Source organism: Sipha flava, unplaced genomic scaffold (assembly GCF_003268045.1).
Source record: "Sipha flava isolate LNK unplaced genomic scaffold, YSA_version1 225_pilon_pilon, whole genome shotgun sequence".
In the NCBI taxonomy this organism is placed as follows: domain Eukaryota; kingdom Metazoa; phylum Arthropoda; class Insecta; order Hemiptera; family Aphididae; genus Sipha; species Sipha flava.
Genome location: NW_020272859.1, coordinates 947,980 through 974,486, shown reverse-complemented (window position 1 = coordinate 974,486; position 26,507 = coordinate 947,980). Strand labels below are relative to the sequence as shown.

Below are 26,507 nucleotides of genomic sequence, written 5' to 3'. Positions count from 1 at the left end.
TAATAACAGCTCTTCAAAAAAAATTTCCATACAGGAAAAGTGGTGCTGAATCAAATCTTCATTACATACATAACTTGTTATTTATTATAAATTATGAACCATCTTTAAGAAAAACAATTCTTAGTCTTATTGTTACCAAGTAAGTTTGTAATAATAACTATACTAATGTTTAAATATTTTAATTGAACAAAATGTTTTCATAGACTAGTAGAAATTGATGCTCACATACCAAAAGATGAACTGAATAGATTGGAATCAAATATTAATGTTGAAATCGAAAACATATTTCCAATAGATGTAGATGGAGAATGTATGCAAGTAAATCCTAAGAAAATGGAAGTAGAATGTTTTTCGCGGACCTTGGATATTTGCCTTAGAAGAATATTTATGTATATGAAAACTACTTGTCATGATTCTGATGGCAATTTGATGTAAGTTTAATTAAAGAACATATTCATTTTATTTTCAATACTTATTGTACTCAATTGTACAAAAAAAAAAAAAAAAAATCGATTGAATGGATAAAATTTGCTAATGAAATTAATAAACCAACATTTTATTAATTAATTATGATATGTTTCTAATAAATAAAATACATTTGTTAACTGCTTATTTATTTTGATTTTTATAATTTTATTATGAGGAGATTTATGTTTGTAAACAATGTATTATGAATGATTTTAGTTAATAAAATTATGAATCCGTGTTTTTAAAAATCATTGAAAATTAAATTGGTTGTTTTTTTTCAAATGTACTGACACTTGTTACCTTATTCAGTTTATAAATAAATTATGGATTTTGATAACATTGTCAATTGATAAAGCGTCAATGAGAAAAAAGTTAATACAAAATTGGAAAAGAGAGTCTTTAACTGGGTTCTTTGCAAGAGCGTATTTGTGTTAAGGCCATGGGGGGGGGGGCGAAACTTCTTCAATACAAACTTAAAAATAATTTACAGTTAATTAAAGGGGCGTACCCAAGTGGGAAGGGGCCGGACCCCCCCATTGAAATTTCTACATACTCAATGGTTTAATAGTAAATAGTACATAGTATATTTTAATTTCCCATTATCTCCAATATACAAAGTTTATAGATTATATAATATACCTATAATGTATAAACCATGTTTAATTTATACTGCTTTTTTAATATTATTTATTATTGATAATTAAATAAAGTATTTTTTAATAACATTTTTCTACCAAATAAAAATTGATTTCAAGTTATAGTACCTACTTATTATAGTAAACCTTTGTGAAGAATATGTGTGATGTGAGTATAACTATTGTGACTATTACTATAGTTATTAATAGTAATTTGTTGCTATTGAATTAAAATATAATTATAATTAGAAAACAAATAAAATAAAATTTTTGACCCCCCTAAAATATTCCTAAAATAAACCTACTGCATATAAAATAAGTATTAATAATAACAACACAAATAATTTTTATATTAAAATTGTACCTTCAGTCTGAATCCTGTATAAAAAAAACAACAAATAATCATAGTAGTAATAGTTACTATTAATTATTTTTTAAAAACTTTAAAAAACAATTTAGATAAGGTAACTTAATTTAATAAATATTGAAGTAGAAAACATAAGGTTGGTAAGTATTCAAATAACAAATTCCAAATTTTCATTTTGTCAAATTTTTTGATTGTTTCATCAATGGATACAATAATATTTTTATGCATATGCAGCAAAGCCAAACCTGTTAGTCTATGCTGGCTTATTCTTGATCTTAATCATGTTTTCAATTTACAAAAATATATTTTTGGCCAATATTTGCAAGTTAAAGAATATGGAAACAAATATTGTCAGTTATTATGATTATTATTTGGGTTAGGGGCTTCTAGCTTTATAAAATACCTACACAAATATGCATACATTTGTGCACAAAAAAATGACTAAATACCTACGCACAACAAAAAGTTCCAGATATTATGTTGTAAAAAAAAATTAGACGAGTAAAATTATTAAGGACTTATATAACTCTAATAAATACAAAAATATATAATATGTATAAATGTACCAAAAAATGATTAACTATTAAATATGTGGTAAAAGAAGTGTTTTTTTAAATTAATTGACATTATCTGTGGAAGATAATACCACTATTCGTCCCACAACCAAAAATGTTATGATATATGAAGATAAACAAAAATTAATACCCGTGATCAAATTGACATATTATTGAATTTATTATCATATTATGATGATAGACTAGTGATTTATATTCTTAATTATTTATACATTACATTTTTTAAATATATCAATGTATTATATTCAAAAAAAAATATGAGTCATGGGGGGAGGGTGAATTCCCCCTTCGCTCCCCCTTAAATACGCCCTTGGTTCTTTGGGCGGAGAGAGATGAACAATTTATGAGAAAGTGTTGGAAGTCACAATAATCTCCATTACAGTTGGGTAGAGTAGATACAATACGTACTATTGTTGAGTCCCAATTTAAATTAGTGGTATGGTAGTAGGCTGTAACCAGTGCATAATCTGGTGAATTGTACTAGTTAAAATTAAAAATAAATCATATCGATAATCAAGTAACTTATTTTAATATTTTATCGAAAAATATCCAACAATAAATTCTTAATAGGTAATTAATAAATTCTCAATAAATAAGTTCTTTAAATTGATTGTTCTGCGGCTGATATACAGCGACTACGATACGTGGGTTCATATTATGTAAAATACGTTTATAATAGGACCTATTCATTGAAAAAATGATTTTCTTATCGTCTATCCGATAGTTGTTTGCTTAATTAAAATTTGCGCACTACTAACCTTTGGTGTGGTACTGCTGTTGATGCGTGTGGAGTGGTGATACGAGTAAGGTTATAGAACACTGTTATACAATACAAGATAATACAATAGTCGCGATCATCAAAATGTTACATACAGTAGCGCCTTGCAGTAAATATTCTGAGGAACATAAACTCCATACAACATAGTGGCGAATCGTGGCTCAGACCTCCTACTAAAATGAATGAAAAGAAAAAAATTAAATATACATATTTATATATTTATAATTATATATATTGATTTTTTTAATTTCAACTCCATTGAGTCTTTTTATAATTATATTAATGGATATTATCAATGTATTCATAATTAATTAATTTACTCAATTTATTGTAAAATTAATGCCTTTCGTTTCTTTTTGATTTATACTCGTACTCATCTATAACTATATTTTTAATGTTTTTATGTATTATGTTTATTCACTCAAATAATTGTAATTATTATCTCTCTGCTCCTTGTATAATTTTTACTTGTTACTTACTTAAATAACCATATTAATTGTCTACTACATTATAAGATGTATTGGGCTCAAGCCCGTTTGAATCTAAATAAATAAATAAATAAATATATAATTATACATTGTTAAAAAATAACTTTCATTAAGCTGCATTTTTCGAATAATTATAATTAGGGCTAGGATTTTTATGCATTTGCATGTTTTTTTCCTCAAATCCAAATTGATTGGTTTTCAGTATGTCCACGATTTGGCTTATTATCGATTAAATAGAACCATTTATATTTTGCATATTTTGTATATTTTGAACATAATGCATATAATTGCATATTTATAGATTTTAAGAATCTTTGTTAATTTTATTAATTTTTAACTTAAAATTGCAAGTTTATTTAATTATTTTTAAGTTATTATTAATTTTAAATGGTATTTATCTAATGAACATTTATTTTTGGAATCTTCGTAAATATACTACATATTAAATCTTATCTTGGTCGGGCGATCAATATAATTGTCCACACATTATTTTAAGACGTACTTATTAGAAGTCTGCACGGGCTAATTCGGGTGCATATGGATTTTTTTCGATCGGCACATATAAAATGTTTTGATATTTTTCCAAAACCGACTAGGCCAAAAGCTCGGCCGGAATGTTTCATCAGTAAAATTGAATTTTTGTACACAGTTTTTACATTCTCAAAAACCCGGCTCCAACCGTAATAAATTTAAAAATGAACGCTAAATTTAGCCCGGGGTCCGTGTTTCATTTAAGTAAAGCCCGACTCAGTCTGGATTTAAATTTTAAAGGCCTGGCCCATGCAGGTATTTAGTACTTATATTGTAAGACAGAAAAGAATTATTTAATTTCATCACTATAACAGTACTAACCTGTAAACTATATTAGTATAAACTAATATTTAATTTAATAATAACAGGTTATGATAAACAATAATTCTAGAAATAATAAAATTTGTTTTTGCATATTTTGGTAAATAAAATGTGTATTATACAATTTTTTATTGCATATAAAACCTAGCCCTAATTATAATATATATTTTATATTATATAGTATTAATTTTTTGGCATGTGCTAAACATTACATATTTTTCCTCGGATACCAGGAGTGTATGTGTAATGCGCACGCACTGAGCAGTGTTGGGACGACCAGCAGGGTTGTCCGAACTATTCTGAACACGTATATCATAACTTCTGTGTTAGTGAGTTTATATAATAATAATATTTTCATATATTAATAATGTTTTTTTGCGTTTCTAGAATATAATATATAATCATAATATTGTTATAAAAAAATAAAAATATTGATATTATTAATAATATTGTTTTGCGTTTCTAGAAACAGGTACATGGCCAATAGGTACATAGGCAATGATAATTACTTGGGCTGCTACTCATCTACGGCTAAAATAATGTCGGACCGCAACTCGTCCATAGTCTTTATTTTTAAGGCGATGGCGAAGCAATTGTGTACTTGCGGGTGCGAGATCAGCAGCGTCATTCTTGACATTATAAATTTTATTTCTATTTTTTTCTGAGGCCTACGACTAGACACTGGTAAGATACATTATCATTAACGAGTAACAGGCGCATGGATTTTATTCAGAAAACAATTCCAGTAATCCATATTCCAGTTATTTTGAAATTATATAGTTTATATTATGTAATATACTTGGATAATTACTGTGCTTAAGATACTTTAACAAATAAAATATTAAGCTTAAAAGTAATAAAATGTGTGTTGTGTATTATTTTATATTTTATTTGATGAACATACGATTAGGGGAATCATATTTTAAGTCGTACCCCCACCACCAGAACTCACAAACCGCCACTGCATACGACGACGATCAAGAAAAACCCTTTTATTGGAAAATAAATTATACTTAATACTTAATTTAATATTTAGTTAATATTTTTAACTTAATTTAATGCCAAATTATTTTATAAACAAATTTTCAAAACGACCTTTTTTATTTACGAATTCTTGAATAAAAGCAGATAACGGCGTACAGCGGCTTACAAAGGCGCGTGGTGGCAACGAAATTATTGTTGTGAATCCAGTTTCAATAGCGTCTGTAATACGCAGCTGATTCTCCCTGACCCCCTCCGTCCAATAAGCCAAACCATTACATGTTATGTATTGAATTAGTCGGGCATCAGTTTCACTGAAAGGCGATCATCGTCGACATGGCTAAATTAGTATTTCTATCGAAATAACTAATTGTACGTTTCAGATTTTATGGCCTTCAATTTATAATAATAAATTCAGAAAACGATAAAATATATTTTCAATTTAAATGAAAATATTTTTATACTTTTTTATTTTTAAATAGTTATTAATTACAAGTACTTGTTTTTTTTTTTTTTTTTAAAGGGAGACACATTCTCAAATTCTCCCCTAATAAACCACCCCTGATTACCGTAATAAGGTAACATTGTTCATTAATTAAACTCGATTCGTGGAAATTAGAATCTTAAACCCTACGGCAACGGTAAAATCAAAAATCACAAAATATCATCATAATATTAATGAAAAAATTTCTGTGTTTTAAAAAAAGATTTTTCTAATATATTTTTCTATATTTTTTTCCATATTTTTCTATATTTTCTTCTTTCGATGATTTTATATCATTTTTTGAAAATTCACATAAAACACCAACGTTTTAATGTTAAGAACTTACTAATTTTTTACGCCATAAAAGAAAAACTTTTTGAGAGAACATAGGAAATATTATTTTTTAAACTGCGTAAAATGTTTGTTTTTCAAAAGTTAATATAACGTGGGTGGTTATAATTATTCTATACTTTTTCGACGCTCAAATACGATTTTGAGACGTCCCTACACCAAAAATTAAATATAATAATATTATACATAGATAATAAAATTATTAATAATTGATATAAAGTAGTAAATAACTGATTCGTGTAAAAAAGTTATTATTATTATTACTATTATAAATAAATAGTTTAAACATTGATGTTTCGTTTGTTGATTTTTGTTTATTCGTTAAAAACATTTAAAGTGTTTATCCGGTTGACAGATCGTTTCGGCCGTTTGCGGACGCAATTGCGATTTTCGTAATCACAGCAGCACATCTACGGAGACCCGTGTGCGGACGAGACACTACTGTCACCACTGTCATGTTCTCTCTGGTCAAGTTGGCGTATAACGCGTGCGATGAGTCGGCGAAAAGTTGGTACGACACGGTGCCGAAAAAAACGATCAAGGTGGACCTGAGGCTGTGCTGCGACGCGCTGATGAATGGTTCGCGGGTGCGGCTGGAGAGGGACTCGCCTGACGCGAAACCGCGGAACGACCGGATGTGCTGGTTGGCCGCGCTGAACGGCCACGTGGACTGTCTGCGGACGGCACGTGCGATGGGACACCAATGGGACCGGAAAACGTGCGAGGCCGCCGCGGCCGGCGGACACGTCGAGTGTCTGCGGTACGCGCGCGAGAACGGGTGCCCGTGGGACGCGAACACGTGCCGGCGGGCCGTGAGCAACGGGCACGTGAACTGCCTGGCGTACGCCGTGGAGAACGGGTGCCCGACGGCCGGGAACGCGTGCGATCTGGCTGCGAACCACGGGCACCTTGAGTGTCTGCGGTACCTGCACCGCGCCGGGTTCAAGTGGGACGAGGTGACTTGCGTGTTCGCCGCGCGGGGCGGCCACACCGACTGCTTGGCGTACATGCACGACAACGGGTGCCCGTGGGACACGCTGGTCAGCTACTATACCGCCATCAGCGGCCGCCTGGAGTGCATGAGGTACGCGCACGAGCGCGGGTGCCCGTGGCACGACGAGACGTGCTTCCGGGCGGCGAGCAGCCGGAACTTCGACTGCCTGAGGTACGCGCTGGACAACGGCTGCCGGTGGAACGAGGTCGGACGCGAATGGGCCGCTCACCACGAGCACTTGGCCGAGTACCTGCAATGACCCGGGTCGCGACGCCTTCCGCCCACCCGTAACATCGTTGTAAATGTTTGTGAAGATTACGTGTTCGCCAATTGTTGTACACAACTTACTGTTCTTGGACTCGTACGGCGAAAATAATGTTTATTTTTTTTCCTCGATATTTATCGTGTTGCGCTGATGTCAACTCTGTGGCTCTGAGCTAATAAAGAATCGGTGTTTCGTTTTTACTTCAATTTGTGTGGTTTTTATTTAAAATTAAGAATTGCGATTGATATTGATCACTCCCCACTGTTGTCATACAATTTAATACAGTGGAACAATCAGGGGTAGGGGGGTCCTCAGGACTGGACCCCCCGCCCCCTTGAACCGTGTCGTTACTTTATAAAATGATAATGTTTGGCAAAATTAAATAATTGATTCGAAAATAGATTTAAGACATTCTACATCAGAAATAAGAGTCGTAAATGGATTAGCTACTCTTAATGTCCATTACGAAGTTGGTGTAATACCTGAAGAAGTAATACAACATTTAAGCTATGCAAAACATTGCTTAGATTTCAATTTTTATCTTGTACATAACTTTTACTTTTTTTTTTTTACATAATGCATTTATTTAATTATCAATCAGTTTTATATCATAATTACAATAATTAATAAATAAATAAAATAAAATTAATTAATTAATTAATCAAACTATAAAAGAATAATTAAATATGCTAGCTACCTACTTTAAAATAATCATATTTTTCGACTCCCCCCCCCCATTAAAAAATCTTTGTTATTCCATTGATATACCATGACTCAATGGCGTCCATCATCAAAAATCTAGTGTGGGGGAGTGACAGGTGTGCCTCTCTACTACTCAGCAATCGTTATCGATAAGTTTATAATTAGTATCCATTATTCCCAGAATTCGTTCTCCCGTGGTAAAGTTTCGCCCGTGAAAGATTAGTTAATATTTTTAATATATATTTAATATAAATCAATAATTATTATATTATATGTAAAAAAGTATAAAAAACACGAAAAAAACAAGAAATGGACATTTGCCTCTCCCCCCCCCCCCTCAATGGACGCCATTGATATTATTTTCTATTTTAAAAGCATCATTCCTTGATAGATTTTAAAATCGTGAAGTTTAACCGAAAACGTATATAAAAGTATAACATATTTAACATATGTAACATTTACATTTAAGCTTTTAAGTTTAAAGTTTAAATTTAAGACCATGAAAAATTATTTTTATTTTACGCCTCTAATTTTGTTAGTTATAGTTTAAAATTATATTACTATAATTCAAGTTCCTGGTTTTTTGTTATTTTTGTATTTTAAGCTTTATTATAATTTATAATTTTAATTAATAACATATTAATATCTTTGTTAGGTGTGATAAATTTGTATTTTAGTATTATATTTGTTTTTCTTTATATTATTTATTAGGGGTGGGCCACTGGCGACCCACGGGCAGCATCCGACCTTCGAGTCTTTTTTGTCCGGGCCATTCTATATTTTAAAATTACATCATACAATTTTCAAATGTATCGTATATACATTTATTGATATAATAATAATAGTGATCTGATATTAAAACATTGTAAATATTGTTAAATGTCTAAATGTCGTATGTACGTATACATATAGCTTTCAAACATAACTGTACCGAACTATTTATCTGTATTAGTTTCTTCGTATGATTCGTTTCGTGCTGTCGTGTGTGTTGAATTTTTTATTACCGTGTATATAAATACTATTTAAAATTCATATTTTGAATGACCTTTTATTTTCCTATGCTTCGGTCCGCTGGATTTTAACTTTCTAAAAATTGGCCTTTTAATAACTTTGAGTTGTCCATCCCTGTTATGTATGAAAAATGCATACGACTTTCACTTTTAATACATTTATTATATTTATCACCATATAGTGAAATTATTATTGTACAATACAATACCGCATTATACCGTATTACAATGGTAGAAATATTCTGAAATAGTTGTGATTAAATAAATAAATAGTGTAGGTAGGTGTAGTCATGCATGAATAATATATTTGATACACTCCATGTACTTGTGTAATTAACTACCCAAGTACCTAATATTTTCTTATGTTACGGCGTGCCTGTTGCATATGTTTGCAAAGCACTGTGCGAACAAATATTATTATAAGAATATCATTACATCTGACGCGAGAGACGAGAAAAACAATTTTCGCGCCAACTGTTGATTTGAAAAATTAGTTCGCGGGCTCCGGCCGCCGCCGTTGTAAATGACGAGTATGGCCGCATCGTTTACGATCGTTGCGCGCGAGACCGAACGTTTCGTTGTCGGATCGGCGACCCGTATTGTTTGCACGACCTGCCGGTAGAGTCGGTCCAGTCGCTTCGGTATCGCGCACGCGTTTTCTGTCTCGCCTAACGTCTATGCGTTTCGTGTTACTCTCCTCCACCATCCGCGTTCAGAGCAGAGTCGTCCTGGTCGTATTGCATTCTGCCGCCCGTCATCCAGTTCGTGCCGTCGGCTGTCATCGAACAATCCCGTTCACCGTCTTTTCGTCAGGAACCTCAACGTATCCGACGTCAAGGTTAGTCATAAATAGCAGTAGTTGTTGTAGTTAGTAATAGCCAATAGCTTAGCAGTCAAGTGCAGTTGACCACGATCGGAGAAACCGTGTGGTGGCACAATGACAAACGGTCGTTTGGTGTCTCGTCTAATGTAATATGGCGGCCACACGGTCACCGTATGTGATGCGAGTGTGAACGCGAGACGCGTCGTTACTGATGACGATTCTCCCGTTTTCGAGTTTCGCGAAAACAAGCGTTCGTCAACGTCAAACTTCTGTTGATACACAACAAATATCAATTGATTATATTTTCATTTTTATCGAGTGTCCGTTCGTACACTCCCGACCGCACCTATGTAGACGTTTGATCCATCTCGAAGCAGGATCAAATTTCGGGTCATGCGTTGGATCCAGGGATAAGTAAACGGTTAGCTTTGATGATATTTCTTGTCGACTAGTCCCCTTCCTTTGTTGTAAAAGCTTGTTTTATTGCAATTTAGTCTCATTTTCGAAGCCACAGTCTCGGCTAATACGTGCGTTCGTGTTTGTGTGAGTGCGTCAGTGTTAGGGGTGCGTGCGTGCGAGTGTGTGTGTGTGTGTGTGTGTGTGTGTGTATGTGTGTGTGTGGTTTTGTGTGAGTGTGATTGATTTGGTCGCAAGGGAACAACAGCACAATTTTTTTATCATTTTTCTTTTATATTTCTTATCAGTTATTATGTATTCAAGTATATTTTGAATGATTATTCTCAAAACTGAAACTAATTTGAACAAGATTAAAACGCTCTTTTTCACAAAGTAATTTTAATAATTTGATACTTAGCTACTGTTAGTGCTGTAAATTTCCATGATAATTTTCAATAATCCTGAAAATTTTGAAAAAATTTTTTCATATAGATTTTTAATTACAGACCATTTGTTAATTGTACATTTATACACCAAAAACTTAAAAACTTACCGACTTACTTAAAAAAATAAAAATAAAAACTCTTTAATATATTTTATTTATTTATGAAATACAAATACTAACTGTTTAGTATATTTTATTAATTAAAAATATTCTGTTAAAAATTAAAAAAAAACCAAAATGGAATTTCAAATTAATTAAATCTTTATTAGATATTACATCTTACATTAGTACATGAATATCTCAATCACTATAAAATCTCCTACTTTTAAAGTGGTCATATTTATATGATCATCAGTGACAACCATTTGTAGTTAATTTACAGTTGAGTTTTTTTGTGGTTGATTTTCACATTCTTCTTGTATATCATCAATGCTTGAATCTGATTCAAGTATACTTTTATTTTTGTTCTTGGGTACTGAAACAATAGCTGTTGAACTATCTGACTGATTGTAATAAAACGTATCAATAGGTAAATTGCTAGATGAATCGTTACTTCATTCTGAATCATTTTCATTTCTAGTGTCTATATGCAAAATATGTTCTTTTGCTGAGGTAGATATTATAAGTGATGATACAGTTTGAACCGTTGTAGGCTTATTTTCAAGATTTTTTTGTAAGAGTCTTAAGTTGTGGTTTATATAAACTAACTTACCAGCACGGTCATTTGTCAGACAATAATTCAATATATTCATACAGTAAAAAGAAATTATTTCTTTTTACTGTATGAATATTGCTGTAACTGATAAATGTACGCTCACATGCTGCTGATGTTGAGGGAGCTGTAAAATTTTTGTAGCAATTTTGGAAAACTGAGATGAAGAATAAAGTCCATTCCACCATGTAGTTGCAGATACTTTGTTAACTATATTTCAGACAAATTCTTTACTCCATAGCCCATCTTTTACTTTGTATTGATCAAATTCAGCAAACACAGTTGCTTAATCAATATTATCAGTATACTTTGCAACATTAGATATACATTCAATTCCTATTATTTCTTCTTCAGGCATTAAATTTTTCACCTTTAACATTGGATCTAAAAAATGAGCTGCCTTATGTATACTTTTAGTACAAAAATCTGTTCTTTTTTTAAAAATGACATTATTGTACTTGTCACTTACAATAAACAACAAACATACCCATAAATAAACCAATAAATAGAATCATAAAATAGTCGGTATATTATCATTTATCACTATTGTTATTATCACAATTTTTATTATTATTATTATTTATTACGATTTACGAAAACCGTAAATTTCAGTCATTAAAAATGTTCAATGTTGCTGAAAATTTTAATGAAAAAAAAAATTTCAAGCTTACATCTCTAGCTATTGGTATTGAGAATGATTTATTAAGCAAGAAATTTAATAAAACTAGTACTAAAAAAATGCACAAAGAAATAAGTGCTTTTTTTCATACCTATCTAATTTATTTCCATGTTTCACTTAAGTATTTTATTTATTTATATGTCTTATAAATTTATGAAATTTGCCCTGAAAGAAACTGTAAATATACTCTCTATTCATGTTACATTCAATGCATTTTATTCTAATCCACATCTGTATAAGTATATGTGAGTGGTATATGATAAAGCTGATTATGCAATAGGGTATAGGGTATATAAATAAAACACTTTTAAGTTTAGCTAAAATAAAAATACTTTAATCTTACACTTAATAGTTAATTAATTCACTATTATTAATATACAGGACCAGTTCAAGGGGTAGAAAACATAGACCCACGCCTAGAGCGGTATTAAACATTTATATTCTATACATTTTACTCATTTTAAAAAAAAAAAGATTACAATTCCTAGTACCTACTCATCATATCAAATTATGTGTAGTAAAGGAATAAGACTATAAATTGTTTTGTTTTATTTAAATCAGTTATGGTTTACTTGTTCTATAAATTTATTGATCTAATCAATTGTTAACTTTACATAATTAAATATAATGATCTCAGAATTAAGTCTATTTTAGTATTGCTTATGCAAAAAAAAAAAAAAATTGATGTAGTATTTACATGTAAGGGGCAGAAGAACTTAAGTTTGCCTAGGTAACTTTGAAGGTGCCATTGAGCTTGACCTGTCAATACACTATTTTTGGTCAAGTCACTAAACTTAGAGACTTCTAGCAATGTTACTTTGGCAGGCAACGATTAGGATAAGATAGTTAAACCAAGAGTTAAACTTAAGGTTCTAAAATATATTTAATTTGCTATGAGACTACCTGTATTTATACAGACTTGAATCATGGCATGACTGGATGAAGATGGTAGATAGCCCTATGACTTAGATAAACTACTAATATTGTGATTTTGAATAAGCGAATGGGCTTTTTACCATGATTGTTATTAATGATCTTAATTATATTAGGATATATAGCCATATAACTAAAAGCTTACATGACTTCTACACTAGATGGTGTTGGGTTATGTGTTCGAAAATTATTTATTTGAATCAGGGGCGGGTTTTATCACTAACCAAGAGGGGGGCTAATGGGGGTTTAAGAATTTAGTTAGTTGGTTTTTTAAATCTATATAAAATTTTAAATTACAGAATATTTTTTTTGAGTCCCTCCTAAGTAAGTCATTTTTTTCACAATAGTGACAAAGTTTAAATAGTTACATTATTAGTATCAATTTTAATCTGAAACCATTTTAAAATATAGGTAAATACATATAATTAAAAGAAAATTGAGCTATTTATGTATAAAAAAAATATATATAATAGGTACCATATTCATCAATGACCATTGACGATATTTTATTCAATTATTAATATATAATAATACTTTGCTTTGTAAAATAGATAGCTTAGTCCCAAGGGAAAGGGGCTAATGTTCCCTTAGCCACCTCCTTAAACCCGCCCGTGGTTTGAATACAAAGTTTTTGAAAAAAGTATATGTTAGAATGAATTTTTATTCGAAATCAGGGAAAGACGGTTAGACGTATTAATATAATATCTGATATAGAACAATAACTAATTTACTCGTTATGTTATCGTTAGTGTAATCATAATATGGGTTTCTGTAACATACCGACTGCTGCAATATATTCCCAATTGTCGTACTGAACAAAATAGTGAACGAATATATTGACATGTACTATAAAATTAATACCTACTACACATAATAAAAATATGTTATTATTAAATGAATATGAATTTATGCTTAACAAAAATAATTTTTGTAAACGGGTTAATGAAAATGTGTACTATTGGAATTATGTCAAAAAAATGTGCTACATTTCTAACAATTATTAAAAACAATGAACATATTTAAGACGAACCGTGTATATTAATGGATCATTCACATGCACCAATCCTATACAAAATTAATGCAAATAATTAAAAATAAAATCAAAACTGCTACATTGCAATTTCAAGGTAATCCACACAACATTTACCAGGAGCAACTTATTGGAGTTCTTTCTGTTGTATCTTCATAAATTAGTAAAAATGTATCAAAACAACTTATTAAACGACAGAGAAAAGGTAAATTAATCAAACCTTCTTCTGTTAAACATTTCACACTAGTCTTGAATTAAAAAAACAATTTCTGGTCAATATTTTTTAATCAAGAAAATTTACAATGACAAAAAAGGAACCATTATTTTTACAACAGTTCAAAATTGTTTGTATTTAAGATAATCAGAATTTTGACAAACGGAACATATAAGTCTTGTCCTAGTTTTTTTTAAACAATTATATACAATTCATGAATCTAGTAAGAGAGGAAATGACCAGATATTTTTACCACTTGTGTTTATCGTTATAACGATATATATGTATAAAGGTATATAGAGTTATAACAAATCTATCTGAAAATTCATATAAACTAACGTTTACAGCACTAAATGATTTTGCTATTGAACATAAAGGTTAATTTTAAAGATAACACAGATCTTGAAATTATTACTGGTTTTGAAATTGCTGCTATCAATACCATTAATGATATTTTTCCATTTGCAATGCATTCTGCCTGTTTTTTTACTTTTCACAAAATATCATCACATATAAAAAGAAGGATTGATGACTAAGTATACAGAAGATCAAAACTTCAACATACTTGGTCAACATTTACCAGCATTGACATTCCTCCCAATTTCCAAAGTACGTATAAATATATTATACATAGCTAGGCAAGAATTATTTTTTTAAAAATATATATTTGTTGTTTATTTAGGTCAATGGAAGTTGGAAACAGCTTATAACTGAATTTTCAAGAATAACTGAATAAACTGAATATATATATATATATATATATATATTTCAACTGAATAAAGGAAACAAAATTTAATAGAATACTTCAGAACAACATATGTTACTGGTAGATCAGTAAGACCCCGTTGATGAAATTTACAAGTAAGATCTCCGTTATATCCGACAGAATTATGGTCAGTAGCTCAACAGGTTGAGCATGAACTGCCACGTACTACTAATATCATCGAATCTTATCATAGTTGTTTAAATAGGTAATTTTCAAATTGAATGTATAAACTTCATATTTCATAGTATAATATTGTACTAAGTTGATATCGAAACATCCAGGTACATACAAATTCATAACACTTCTTTAAAAAAATACAGAAAATGAGAATGAAAGCTTAATTGAATAATTTATTAAAGACAGAATTACAAATAAAATTTAGGTATTCAGAAAACAACCCAAATAGTAATCAGAATGACATTGAGTTTTTAAGAGGCATTGAGTACAATTTAAAGTTTTAACTTGACTTTGAATACATTTATACAAATATTTTTTAATTTAAAAAATTTAAATAATTAAAATAATTTTTTTTTTAATATTTAACTTGACTATATACCTATACATGTAATAATTTTTTACTTTTATAAATAATTTAAATAATGAATATAAATATGTTTTTTTAATAATCAATTTTATTACTTGGACAATAATTAATTCAAATATATGTTTTATCAAACACTCTTCATTCAAACACATTATATTTGAACATATCATTTTTTGAACATATAACCCTTCATCATACTAGTTAGGCAGGTGTGAGCTTAATACATATTCCATTAAATATTTTTGTGTAGTAAAAATATAGGGAAATATTCTTTTAAAATTTTTTAACTCTTAAATAAACCCTTATAAAAAATAACTTTTTATTTTAATATTTGTGTTTTTTTTTTAAGTTACAATTTCAAAACATTTTGTTATTATAGCAATATAAGTGTTAAAGCTACAGCTTAAATACTTTTTATAATATTATTAATTAAGTGTACATGTTCTGGAAATACAATTATGCACAGCAAAATTTATAAATAGATGTTTCAAATCCCTACAAAAATTTAATATTATAAATTAATTAAAAAATGTACATTGTTAAAACTAATAGTTATTAAATATTAATTAAATAAAATATTTTTTAATTTCTAAATTCTATACTTCATATTAATCTACTTTTATTTCAGATTATGCAACTTTATTTTTTAATAAGATATTGAATTATATTATAGTACGTAGTAGATATATACTCATAGTGATGACTGTAGACACCATACAATAGGTACTGTACATTTGTATATTACAATAATATACACCCAGAGATAACCCGGATGTATTTCAAGTTAATGTGATAGATATTTTTTTGCCGCTCCTGTCCTTGTAATATTAGTCTGTTGCATCATTAGTTATTAAAATAGGTACATAATTAACAAAATAATCAGGTAGGTGCTTAACATTTTTCCGACAGGATTTTCTATATTCATTTATTATTTTTGTTCATTAATTTTATCCTTATAATTAATTTTTCAGTAACTTTCATTTTCAATTTCGAGAATCGCAAAACTATTTAAATAATTCTTTATTAATCGCAATCACAAAAGTTTTTAATCCTTTTTAATGTTGAAAAGGATCTTTCAGCAAAACAGTTTGTGGGTGGAAGACATAAATATAAGTTAATTTGTTAATTTTACATGTTTTATTCTGTTATTGATTGGAGTCCCTTCTTATTTGAAAACTCGTATTTTTGTGATGAATTTATTTAATCATATAATATAACATAATACATTTACATAACACAATAATTAATTATTTTTAAAAAAAATAAATTATAAAATTCATACAAGAATAATTTTTAATAATAATTATAGCATTTATAAGTAATCCGGATATTCGTATGTGTTCTACATCAACACATTATATATATATATATATATATATATATATATATATATATATAAATGTTTAAAACACTTGTGTAATAATTATGTATAGAGTAGATGTTGAAATATACTATAAATATAGGAAAATATTCGAAAATAAAATCATAATTAAAAATAATTTCAATTACGTAATAAAATTAATTAACGTGTAGGGTTAGACATGTTATTTTAACATTTATTGTAAAAAGTAACAATAATGATATATTATTCTTATCGGCAATCGATATCCTCGTAATTTCAGGGAAAATAAAAACCCACAATAAAATAAAATAAACTTTTCAACATATCTGGATTTCATTGTTAAAAATATTTAAATAAGTTTTATATAAATAACATTTTTATCAATTAATCGCTAAAATCATTTTTTGATGAAAAAACAGGGAAAAATAAAATTAAATCAGAACCATCATAGAAAAGAGGATTACATACATCCTGTTTCATTCTGTTTGAAGAAACTGGATACAAAGTTGTAAAACAAGACAATCCTGTTTATAACTGTCACCTTAGTTTGAAGTAATTTTATAGTTATAATCATCGTATTCACAAAAAATGTCATTAAATAAAGGCTACTTTATATAAATACTTATACAGTTACTAATTAATTTATGAAATTAAGAGCTTCTCCCTTTTTTGATATCTCAACCTTCCAATTTTTTATTTTTTTATTTGACAACATTTTTTCGGGATATTAATTGTTTTTTTATTAAAACATTGAGTAAATATATGTTTTGGTTTTTATAAATATTGAATATATTGAGAATAGCTGCTTCTTTAGAATCTACCGACTCCTAGTTGAGGTTTCATTGCACTCATTTACGTGATGCGGAGGCTACTAAGGCCGTTTTCACACACACGGATAAAATCGGAACCGGATTCGGCGCCGGTGCCGGATGCTATGTAATTGAGTTAGTGCTTTAATACAGTAGTTTTTAAACAGTATCGTAAATAATTTAGAATTTAGTGTTTTTGATTTTATTAAATTAATTACACTAATTGCATTTTGTAGTACTTCATTGACAAAGGGTTCAAGTTTTTTAGCTGCTAAAGCTTCCCTATGAATCATTCAATGAGTAAATAGTATATTTGGTGAAATTTCGTTAACTTTAACTCTAAAGTCCTTCTTTGATCCAGTAAGTGCTGCTGCGCCATCTTATTAAAGCAAGAAGTGCTCTTCTTTTATCTGGAATTAGCATGCACAATTATAATATGCAAAATCCATAATATTATTAACAACAAAATATTCAAGCCATATATATAAAATCATATTATAGATATATTGATGTCATTTTATTTAGAGGCTAAATAAACAAAATAAATAAATAAACATTAAATTTACAACTTAACAACTCAACTCACAACGACTCACAACTTAAGTTCCAAACTTCAGGGTACATCTTTATTTACGCAATAAAAAGTTCGATATCGAAAATTTAAAATTTTGTGTTCAAAGCTATTATTACGATAAAAACACGCACATATGTATCGATCAATAAATCGCTATGTAATGGGATGCCGCATTTATGATATTTTTACGTTGGGTTATCGGAATAATTTTTGTCTCGTACGTGCTCGTACGATAACGCGTGGTGACGGAGACGTACTTGTATCGGTAAATTTAATTATGAATATAACACCTCGCAATTACGATGATGCAGCGGTGCCGCACGTCAAAATAACGCACATGTGTACCGAGCCGTATTTATACGAAATTTACCAAACTGATTTTATAATCTCCCATATTCTCAAAAATTAAATTTTTTAATTCAATATTTTGTAAACTAAAACTTATTCCATAAAATAAACTTAATTATCAACACGAACTCAATGTTATCTATAGTATATCCCATGAGAATAATTTAAATTTAAATATTATTAAAAAAAAATCATAAAACATAATAAAGAAAAAATAAAACACAACTCACCAAATAATATTAATTATCATAATATGAAATATAAAATAATATATCTAACAAATTTGCCAAAATTCTAAACAATAATACCAATGTAATAATAGCGTTTAATACGAATAATACTTTAAAGAAACATAAGTAATAAAATTAAATGTAACAGTAATACATTTTTTATAGGTAAAACATATAGACATTTTAAAATAAAATATAAAAGACACATTTCTGAAATAAAATTTAAAAATACTGCTCCTAATTCAAATTTTGCTAAACATGTTTTAGAAAATAACCATAGTATACATTTTCATATCAATACAGACTTTGAAATATTAAATATCCAAAATAATATTTACATAAATTCAATTTTAGAAAAGTTACACATACACAATCAAATAAAGAAAAATAATTTTAATATTTTAAAAATAATCTCTTATATTAATACATTTTAGATAATAATAAATAATAAAAAAAGTATTTATATTTCTTAACATATTTATGTTTAATAAAAACTTATTTTAAGATCTCTCCTATTAAAATAAATGTCTACCTATGTAAAATAACTAATTTTTTTTCGATGTCTTCCTTCCCTTAAATTCATATTTAGTCGCAATTTTATTAATTTTATATATACCTGATGAAATTTTAATCCGAAACTGGTTATATTTTACAAAGATAACAATACTCCAGGCTATGCTTTTATTTAAGTACTTATAAATTTATTTAATTCTATGTATAAAATATTTGTTTATTTATGTATGTATTAATTTATGAGTATTAATCATTTATTAATTTAAAAATTTTATTTTTATTTTTTATTATTTTTATTAAAACAATATTACTATTAACTATAGTAAAATAAGTGCAATAATAGTATTTTAAATACAAATATAAATAAACGCCTTCAATATAGTCAATTATTAATTAACAGAAAAACCGATGAAAACTATTCGACGAGTTACAATAATTCGCGGGACGTCGGGGAAATACAAAGTATAATTTAAAATTATTAATAATATGAATGTATTTTTATATAAATATTGTGATAATAAACTTTTTTTTAATTGTAAATCTATATTTGTAGAAAATCTATAAGCCCATATTTTTTAATCGGTACCAAACAAAAGTACCTACGTATTAATATATAAATTTAATCTTTTATATTATTTAATAGTAAAAATGAACAACAGTTTACAACATATTTTTTATATTACTTGTATTCACAGTTTATATTTTACACTGTTGTAAACTATGAATGTAATTATTACACTGTGTTGTTTTTCAAAACTTAAATAATCGGTTCATAAATAAATTACATATGAATTAACTCAATTTTTTTTTTTTTATTATTTTTGGATTTATATAAAAGTACTAAATAGCATTGAAAATATTTGTCTCGATAAGTATATACATATATTGTAATAGTTTCCGAGTAGTTGGTCGTTTATTATTCTGGTAGCACCTGTTATTATTACATTTGCATTCCTGTGGATATATTTTATCTTCCAACATCCAGTTCCAGCACGGACCAAGTACCTACCTAATATGGTTAAAAATATGTAATTTTTATTTGAAATCGTTTCACACAGCAATTTACCAAATTAAATATGTTATTTTTAAAATTCAATTTTACGTGTTTAAGGTGATAAACATTTCATAAATTCGATATAAAAATTCTAAACGAGATATTTTTGTTAAACGGTGCGTCATGGCAATTTATTTTATTTTAATACACAGAGGCCGGCGATCGGACGACGGTTCGCCGACCGCCACTATCTTATTTAATTACCTATGATAATTTAACATTAAAAAAAAAAAAATTAAAGAAAATTGTTTTTTGAGTTGTGTACTCCTTCGAGATCACTAACGGCGTAGTCATAAATTTCCCGCAAAAGCCCGATTTCAATATTAACGATGAGTTGAGGATAGTGTTGGATGGTTTAAAACTGTTGTTGGATTTTCAATTTTTTTTTTTTTTTTTTTTATATATATAAACGAATATATTTACATTTTACCAAATCGAATACCGACCAGTAACTGTGATTTTAATTTGTTGACAGATTGTTTGATGTGAGATTTCGTCGATTTGAGACGGTGGACAAGATTCAAAGTGCCGTATAAGTTGTTATACTCTAAAGTGGTAAGTCGCAACCGACCGTTTATCGGGATTTTACTAAAATAAATACTATTTGTGATTTTTATCCAATATTAAGTTTCCAATATTATTAATAGCATCTATCAATATAAATAATATATAAAATTTAAAATAAATTGCTTAATTTAAGATAAATTGCCTAAAATAAGTACTTAAGTTGAAAAAGTGCAAATGTATTAACAAATTATGACCGATTTTGATTATAAAAAAATAAAAAAATCAGGAATTATTTTGTAAGCTATTTACTTATTAACCGAGCCATGTATTTAGTTTAAATATGCCAATTTTTTATGAACTTCACACCTCACACAATGGTTTCTTTGTAGAAGATGGACGCACACCTTTCCCTCTTTTTCTCTAGAAATGTTTAGATTAGAGATGGATTTGAAATCCGAATAATTTTCTGAATATCTGGATTTGAATCAAAGTCTTATTCGGAATTTCCGAAGTATATGGATTATTCGGATTTATAGATTTGCTTGTTATGTGGCTAATAATTACTTTCAATTTCTAGTAAAATAAATTTTATCATTTTATTGTAATAAAAATTTAACAAATTAATATTATGTTTTATGAATTATAAAGTATACTTAGACTCTCAGGACGCGATGCGATGAAAGGCGATGTGTGCTACCCGTGAGATTTGAACGATTTGCGCGATTTAAAGTCCATCATAGAGATGTTAAGTTCGTGAACGAATAGTTCATTTAAACTATTCTGAATTGCTTCAGTACTTGTAACTTAACAGTTCACAGTTCGAAAAAAATTGGTAGCATTGTATAAATGAAATAGTTTGCGAACTTATTTAAAAATTCTCTGTGGTACGTTGTTCGAAATCCTGTAAATGGAAACAGTTGTTTACAATTAGATAACAAATAAATGATATTGTCAAAATGTTACACTGTTCTTAACAAATTAACAATAAAATAAATTCATACAATATACAAATATTAAATCAGATTTCTGATTTAACTTATGACTACTGTTCAATATATACACCTTGGATTAGGTGATGATGATAACATGAGTCATGAAGATATTGATAATAATTTTTTCTTAGTTTATGATGTTAAATTACAATTTTGATAAGCTTTTGTTTTCATCGTGTATATTAAATAACCTTTACAAGTTAGTCCTCGCTGTTTAACTACCTACTCTTAGAAAAAATTAAATTTTGGATAGCGGATACCAATCAAGTAAATTTTGTAGGGTGAACTACTACTGAACTGTGTACTGCTGTACTAATAGTGATAAAACGAATTATTTATTGCCAAACAATATCAGTGTGATCAATAAAATTTGTGAACTTAAAAATAGTTCATTTGAACTATTCACTTGAATGAACTGTGAACTAATGAACTATTCACAGAAATGAACTAAACTTTCCATCTCTAGTCCACCAACATGAAACGATATTCAGTTGATCGAACATTGTCAACCACTAGACTTGTTTTGATTTTTTTGGTTTAAATTTGTTTTCGATTTCAAGACGTCTGGCTAGCCAGGCGATTTTAGCACTGCCGGTCGCGCGTATCGTCTGTCGCAATCGCGTCGTTATCAAATTGCGGTCGTTAGTGGATTCCCATTCAATTTGCTCGAATATCTCTCATAACAAATATAGCATCGCCAATGAATTACGTAGTGCATGGATGGTCTTATGGACAAACAGTTTTTTATAAATTGTTATTGTTTACCAAAAAAATGTATTTAATTGTTGAGTTCATTTTATACCTATGTGACTAATAGTGATATCATGACTGGGTATTCACCCAATTAACTTATTTTTACTGCATAATCTTAGTCAAATGTATGCGTTTATAAAAATAAGTCATTGAACAGTTAAATTGAATAAATAATTCATGAAATCCGAATACTTCGGATGTGTCGAATTTGAGTATGCCCACTATTAGTTTAAACACCCTTCATAAATTATATTATTTATAATTGCAGAATGAGTTTAAAAAAAAATTATATTTAAATCAATATTCCACCTTTTGTGATAAAATTTGTTGTGGAAACAGTGTATTTACATTTTAACAATGAAATTCGCATATTATTATGTATATTAAATTATTTAAGATTTCTTGACATTTCGGAAGGGACCAAAGAGAATTTATTAACTTAGAGAGTTATCCTAGATCAGGCATATTAAACAAGAAGCCGTCGACTAAGTTATTTGTGTTTTATCAGTAACCTAACCTAAGTCCTTTTGGTACCGACGACATTTTTTAAATTTTTAAAATGGAAATGTGTCACGCGATTGACACTGTACATCGACTAAATATTGTTTTATGTTGGTTGACCCCAAATCGTACTAATTTCGCATTTCGGTCATGTATTTCAGTTGCATAGCGTTTGAATCACGTAGTGTGTAGAGAGCCTTAAAATAACAAATAAAAAAAGTTGCAGCTATTAACAATTATAAAAGATAATACAACAAATAAAACGCGAAATAAATAAATAAGTCCTCAATAATTGAATGTGTAACTATCACATATTATTATTCTGAAATACGTTTTAAATAAATTATAGATCGTTATCATAAATTTCAAATGCTCACAATTATTCACTTTCAAATTTAGATACAAAAATATATACATTTATTTTAATAAGAGTTTGATGTTTCGTGTGAATGATTACAAACGATTAAAATTAATAATAAATCCTCAAAATATGCATTTATAGAAACAAATTAAAAAATTCCTGCTTATTTTTATATAAGATAAATTAATGTTATTTAGGACAAATTATAATATAAGAATTCAACATTTTACTGTCTTCGTTATTTTTCTTCTGAATAAAAGTACCTATTTTTATTATTATTTGTTTAAAAATGTTTAAATCATTATTATAGATAAATAATATAATTTAATAAATTATTTTATATATTTAATATATATTTTTTATGTCTAACATGTTGAATTAAATGAAAATGTGTTGAAACAAATTATTTAATACACTATAATAGTATAAAATATTATTTCTAAAATGTCCTAAATTATTATAATGATTACTTTTATATTATTACCTATAATTTAACTATAAAATTATATTATTATTAGGTATTTATATATTTTATATTAATATGTTTGATCAATATATATATATATATATATTGAATATTTAAAAAAAATAAATATTTGACTTGTGGGTTTCATACTTAGGCACCAGTTATAGTTTTTATAATATTTCATTCAAAGTATGTATGAATCAAAAAGATTTTCTAAATAATTTATCTGATATACGAATAAATCAGTCGGTATCATCTTGAATATTTTCGTTTGATGGAGTAGTAGTTGTATATAGACGTCGAGGAGAATACGGAATAAATATATAATATGAATAAAATCGTATTAGTTTTGCTAACCTTTTAGTTTTGTTTTAAAATAATTAAATAAACTGGTATGGAAACTTTTTGATGAAGTAATAACTGATCAACATTTCTAAATTTTTTTTTTTTTTACAGATTATTATTGCGATTGCAACGAGGTTCTGTTGCCTACGATCTTCCCATACTATATTCAAACGGTTATATTTAATAGAGGTAAGTCGGATCCGTCCACTAATAGTGTTAATAGCCCTTAACGTTTATTTAAGTGCCGAGTTAATTTTTACTTAATTTTTTGTTTATACTTGTAGTTTTTGCCAAACAATCGGATGCAAAATGGTATTGACTCTGAGCACGTTATCGTATATAGCATGCAGCGAAGAAATGAGAAATTGGTATAAAACGAAGCTTCCTGGCGTGGGAAAAGTGAACGTGAAGAAGTGTTGTTTCAACGTTGTTGAGGCCATCAAGTCGAAGAACATGATTCCAAAACCAAAAAAGGACTTAAAAACTGGCAACATCGCTGCGTTTTTCGGACACTTGGAATGCCTCAAAATAGCGTTCTCGTTGAATGGCGATTTATCACAGAAGACGGCATGCTACGCTGCTCGTCGTGGCCACTTTGACTGCTTGAAGTTCGCTATTCGTAATGGCTGCTTTATTGATGAAGATGTAGGACTATGGGCCATTGCGTACGGACAGATTGAATGCCTTGAGTACTTATTGGACAATGGGTGGGAATATTCGCCAATGTCTATATTAACAGCAGCACAGAGTAATTTACTGCATATGGTCAAGTATTTACGGGAGAAAGGTTGCTCGTGGACGTCGGATGTGACATATGCAGCCGCAGCTAAAGGCAATTTGGAGATGTTGAAATACGCTTACGAGAACGGATGCGAGATGCACGATTGTGCAAGCTCGATTGCTTATTTAAAGAAAAATTACGATTGTCTTAGATATGCGTACGATAATGGATCTTTTCTACCTACTGGTAGTGCCGGACTCAAATGGATGCGAAAGGACATCAAGAAGAGGTTGGCCATTGCTAAAGCGGAAGAAAAAAAGAGCGAGATGGAAGATGTAATTGCCAGTGACGAGTCCACCAACAAGCGGCGTCGCATTGAAAAATAATGCCGCCACGGAAAATATGTTTTAAAACCACCGGATATTTTACAAAAGAAATAGTATTTAATTTTAATCAATGTTTTTATTCCCTCTGACGCATTCCCATTGTCTATCGGTGAACGCGTTTCTATTTTAATGTATACATCACTCGAATTCTTTGCATGATTCTATAATATGTATATACAAAACATTAAAATATTATATTATATACCCTTGAAATATGTTTTTATATGTTCGATTCCTATTTTTGTCCATACAAAATCAGTGCTATCCAAATTGTATCATTAATTCTATATTTTTTAAGATTTACTCTATGTTTAATTTTACTCATACTCGTATATGAAACTGGTTTGACATTAAATTACTAACGTTAGTTTATACTAAATAAAAAAATATTTAAATCCTTTTATGTATGTAAAGATGTAAATATTTTAAATCACTCTTTACATTTATCTTTGGTATACTAATTTTTTCCGCTAAAAATGTACTTTTTATAAAATACCCTGAAGGTATAAAAATTAAACCTACAAAAATCATATGATAATAAAATCGCAGGTACCGATAAATAAAATAATTAAAATAATTTATATTTAACAATTTAAATCTAATTTTTAAAATAAATTAAAAATGTAATTATTTAAAAAAAAAACACCAGAAGAAGAAAACACAACTAGCAGTGCTAAGGATGATAAATGTAATAAACTGTGTGCGAATGAATATATGATATATATATTTTTGTGTTTACATATAAAAATTATTAATACATAAGAAATAATCAGGTAATTATAGCCATATTGCTAGTTCAACAAGTAGTAATATACAACAGTTATAATAATTATTACCCTAAAAATACTTTGGAACAAAAATAAAGCATAAATATATTGCGTTTTTTAGCTCAACAATAGATGTAAATAAATAAATAGTAAAATACGCTACTATAGTGGCGACTCGAAGGAAGTATATTTGAATCACGTGGTTCGTATAAATATTAATAGGGGGGGAGGGTTGATTTGTAATATCAGTATAATTGGTTTAGGAGTGATGTAGGGTTATTTATTTGTTGTATCTACAAATTAAATACCCATTACTTATCCACTAAAAACCGATGAGTTTACCTTT

General features: G+C 28.6%; 2 protein-coding genes across 5 annotated transcripts in view; both read left to right on the top strand.

Annotated features, from left to right (window-relative positions):
• The window catches only part of LOC112683410, an 11,960-nt gene extending 4,728 nt beyond the window's left edge, over window positions 1-7,232 (top strand). Inside the window, 3 exon segments of the mRNA XM_025554446.1 lie at window positions 1-139; window positions 204-431; window positions 6,335-7,232. The exon segment at window positions 1-139 is cut by the window's left edge and continues 165 nt beyond it. Coding sequence (XP_025410231.1) covers window positions 1-139; window positions 204-431; window positions 6,335-7,232 — 1,265 coding nt within the window.
• A 2,369-nt stretch (window positions 7,233-9,601) lies between these two features.
• On the top strand, window positions 9,602-25,607 carry LOC112683424. 4 transcript variants are annotated; one of them, XM_025554469.1, is made up of 6 exons: window positions 9,602-9,788; window positions 14,573-14,791; window positions 14,865-15,043; window positions 20,838-20,917; window positions 24,399-24,476; window positions 24,572-25,607. In XM_025554469.1, the coding sequence occupies exon 6, from the start codon at window positions 24,597-24,599 to the stop codon at window positions 25,392-25,394; it is 798 nt and encodes a 265-aa protein (XP_025410254.1). In that variant the 5' UTR covers window positions 9,602-9,788; window positions 14,573-14,791; window positions 14,865-15,043; window positions 20,838-20,917; window positions 24,399-24,476; window positions 24,572-24,596; the 3' UTR covers window positions 25,395-25,607. The 4 variants fall into 4 exon arrangements, with proteins under 4 accessions (XP_025410254.1, XP_025410253.1, XP_025410252.1 ...); XM_025554468.1 differs by having other exon boundaries at window positions 14,530-14,791; XM_025554467.1 differs by lacking the exons at window positions 14,573-14,791; window positions 14,865-15,043.
• Window positions 25,608-26,507: the final 900 nt, after the last annotated feature.

What these genes read in the sequence shown, in the direction of transcription:
- LOC112683424 (XM_025554470.1), top strand. Translation starts at nt 24,597, where the DNA reads ATGGTATTGACTCTGAGCACGTTATCGTATATAGCATGCAGCGAAGAA.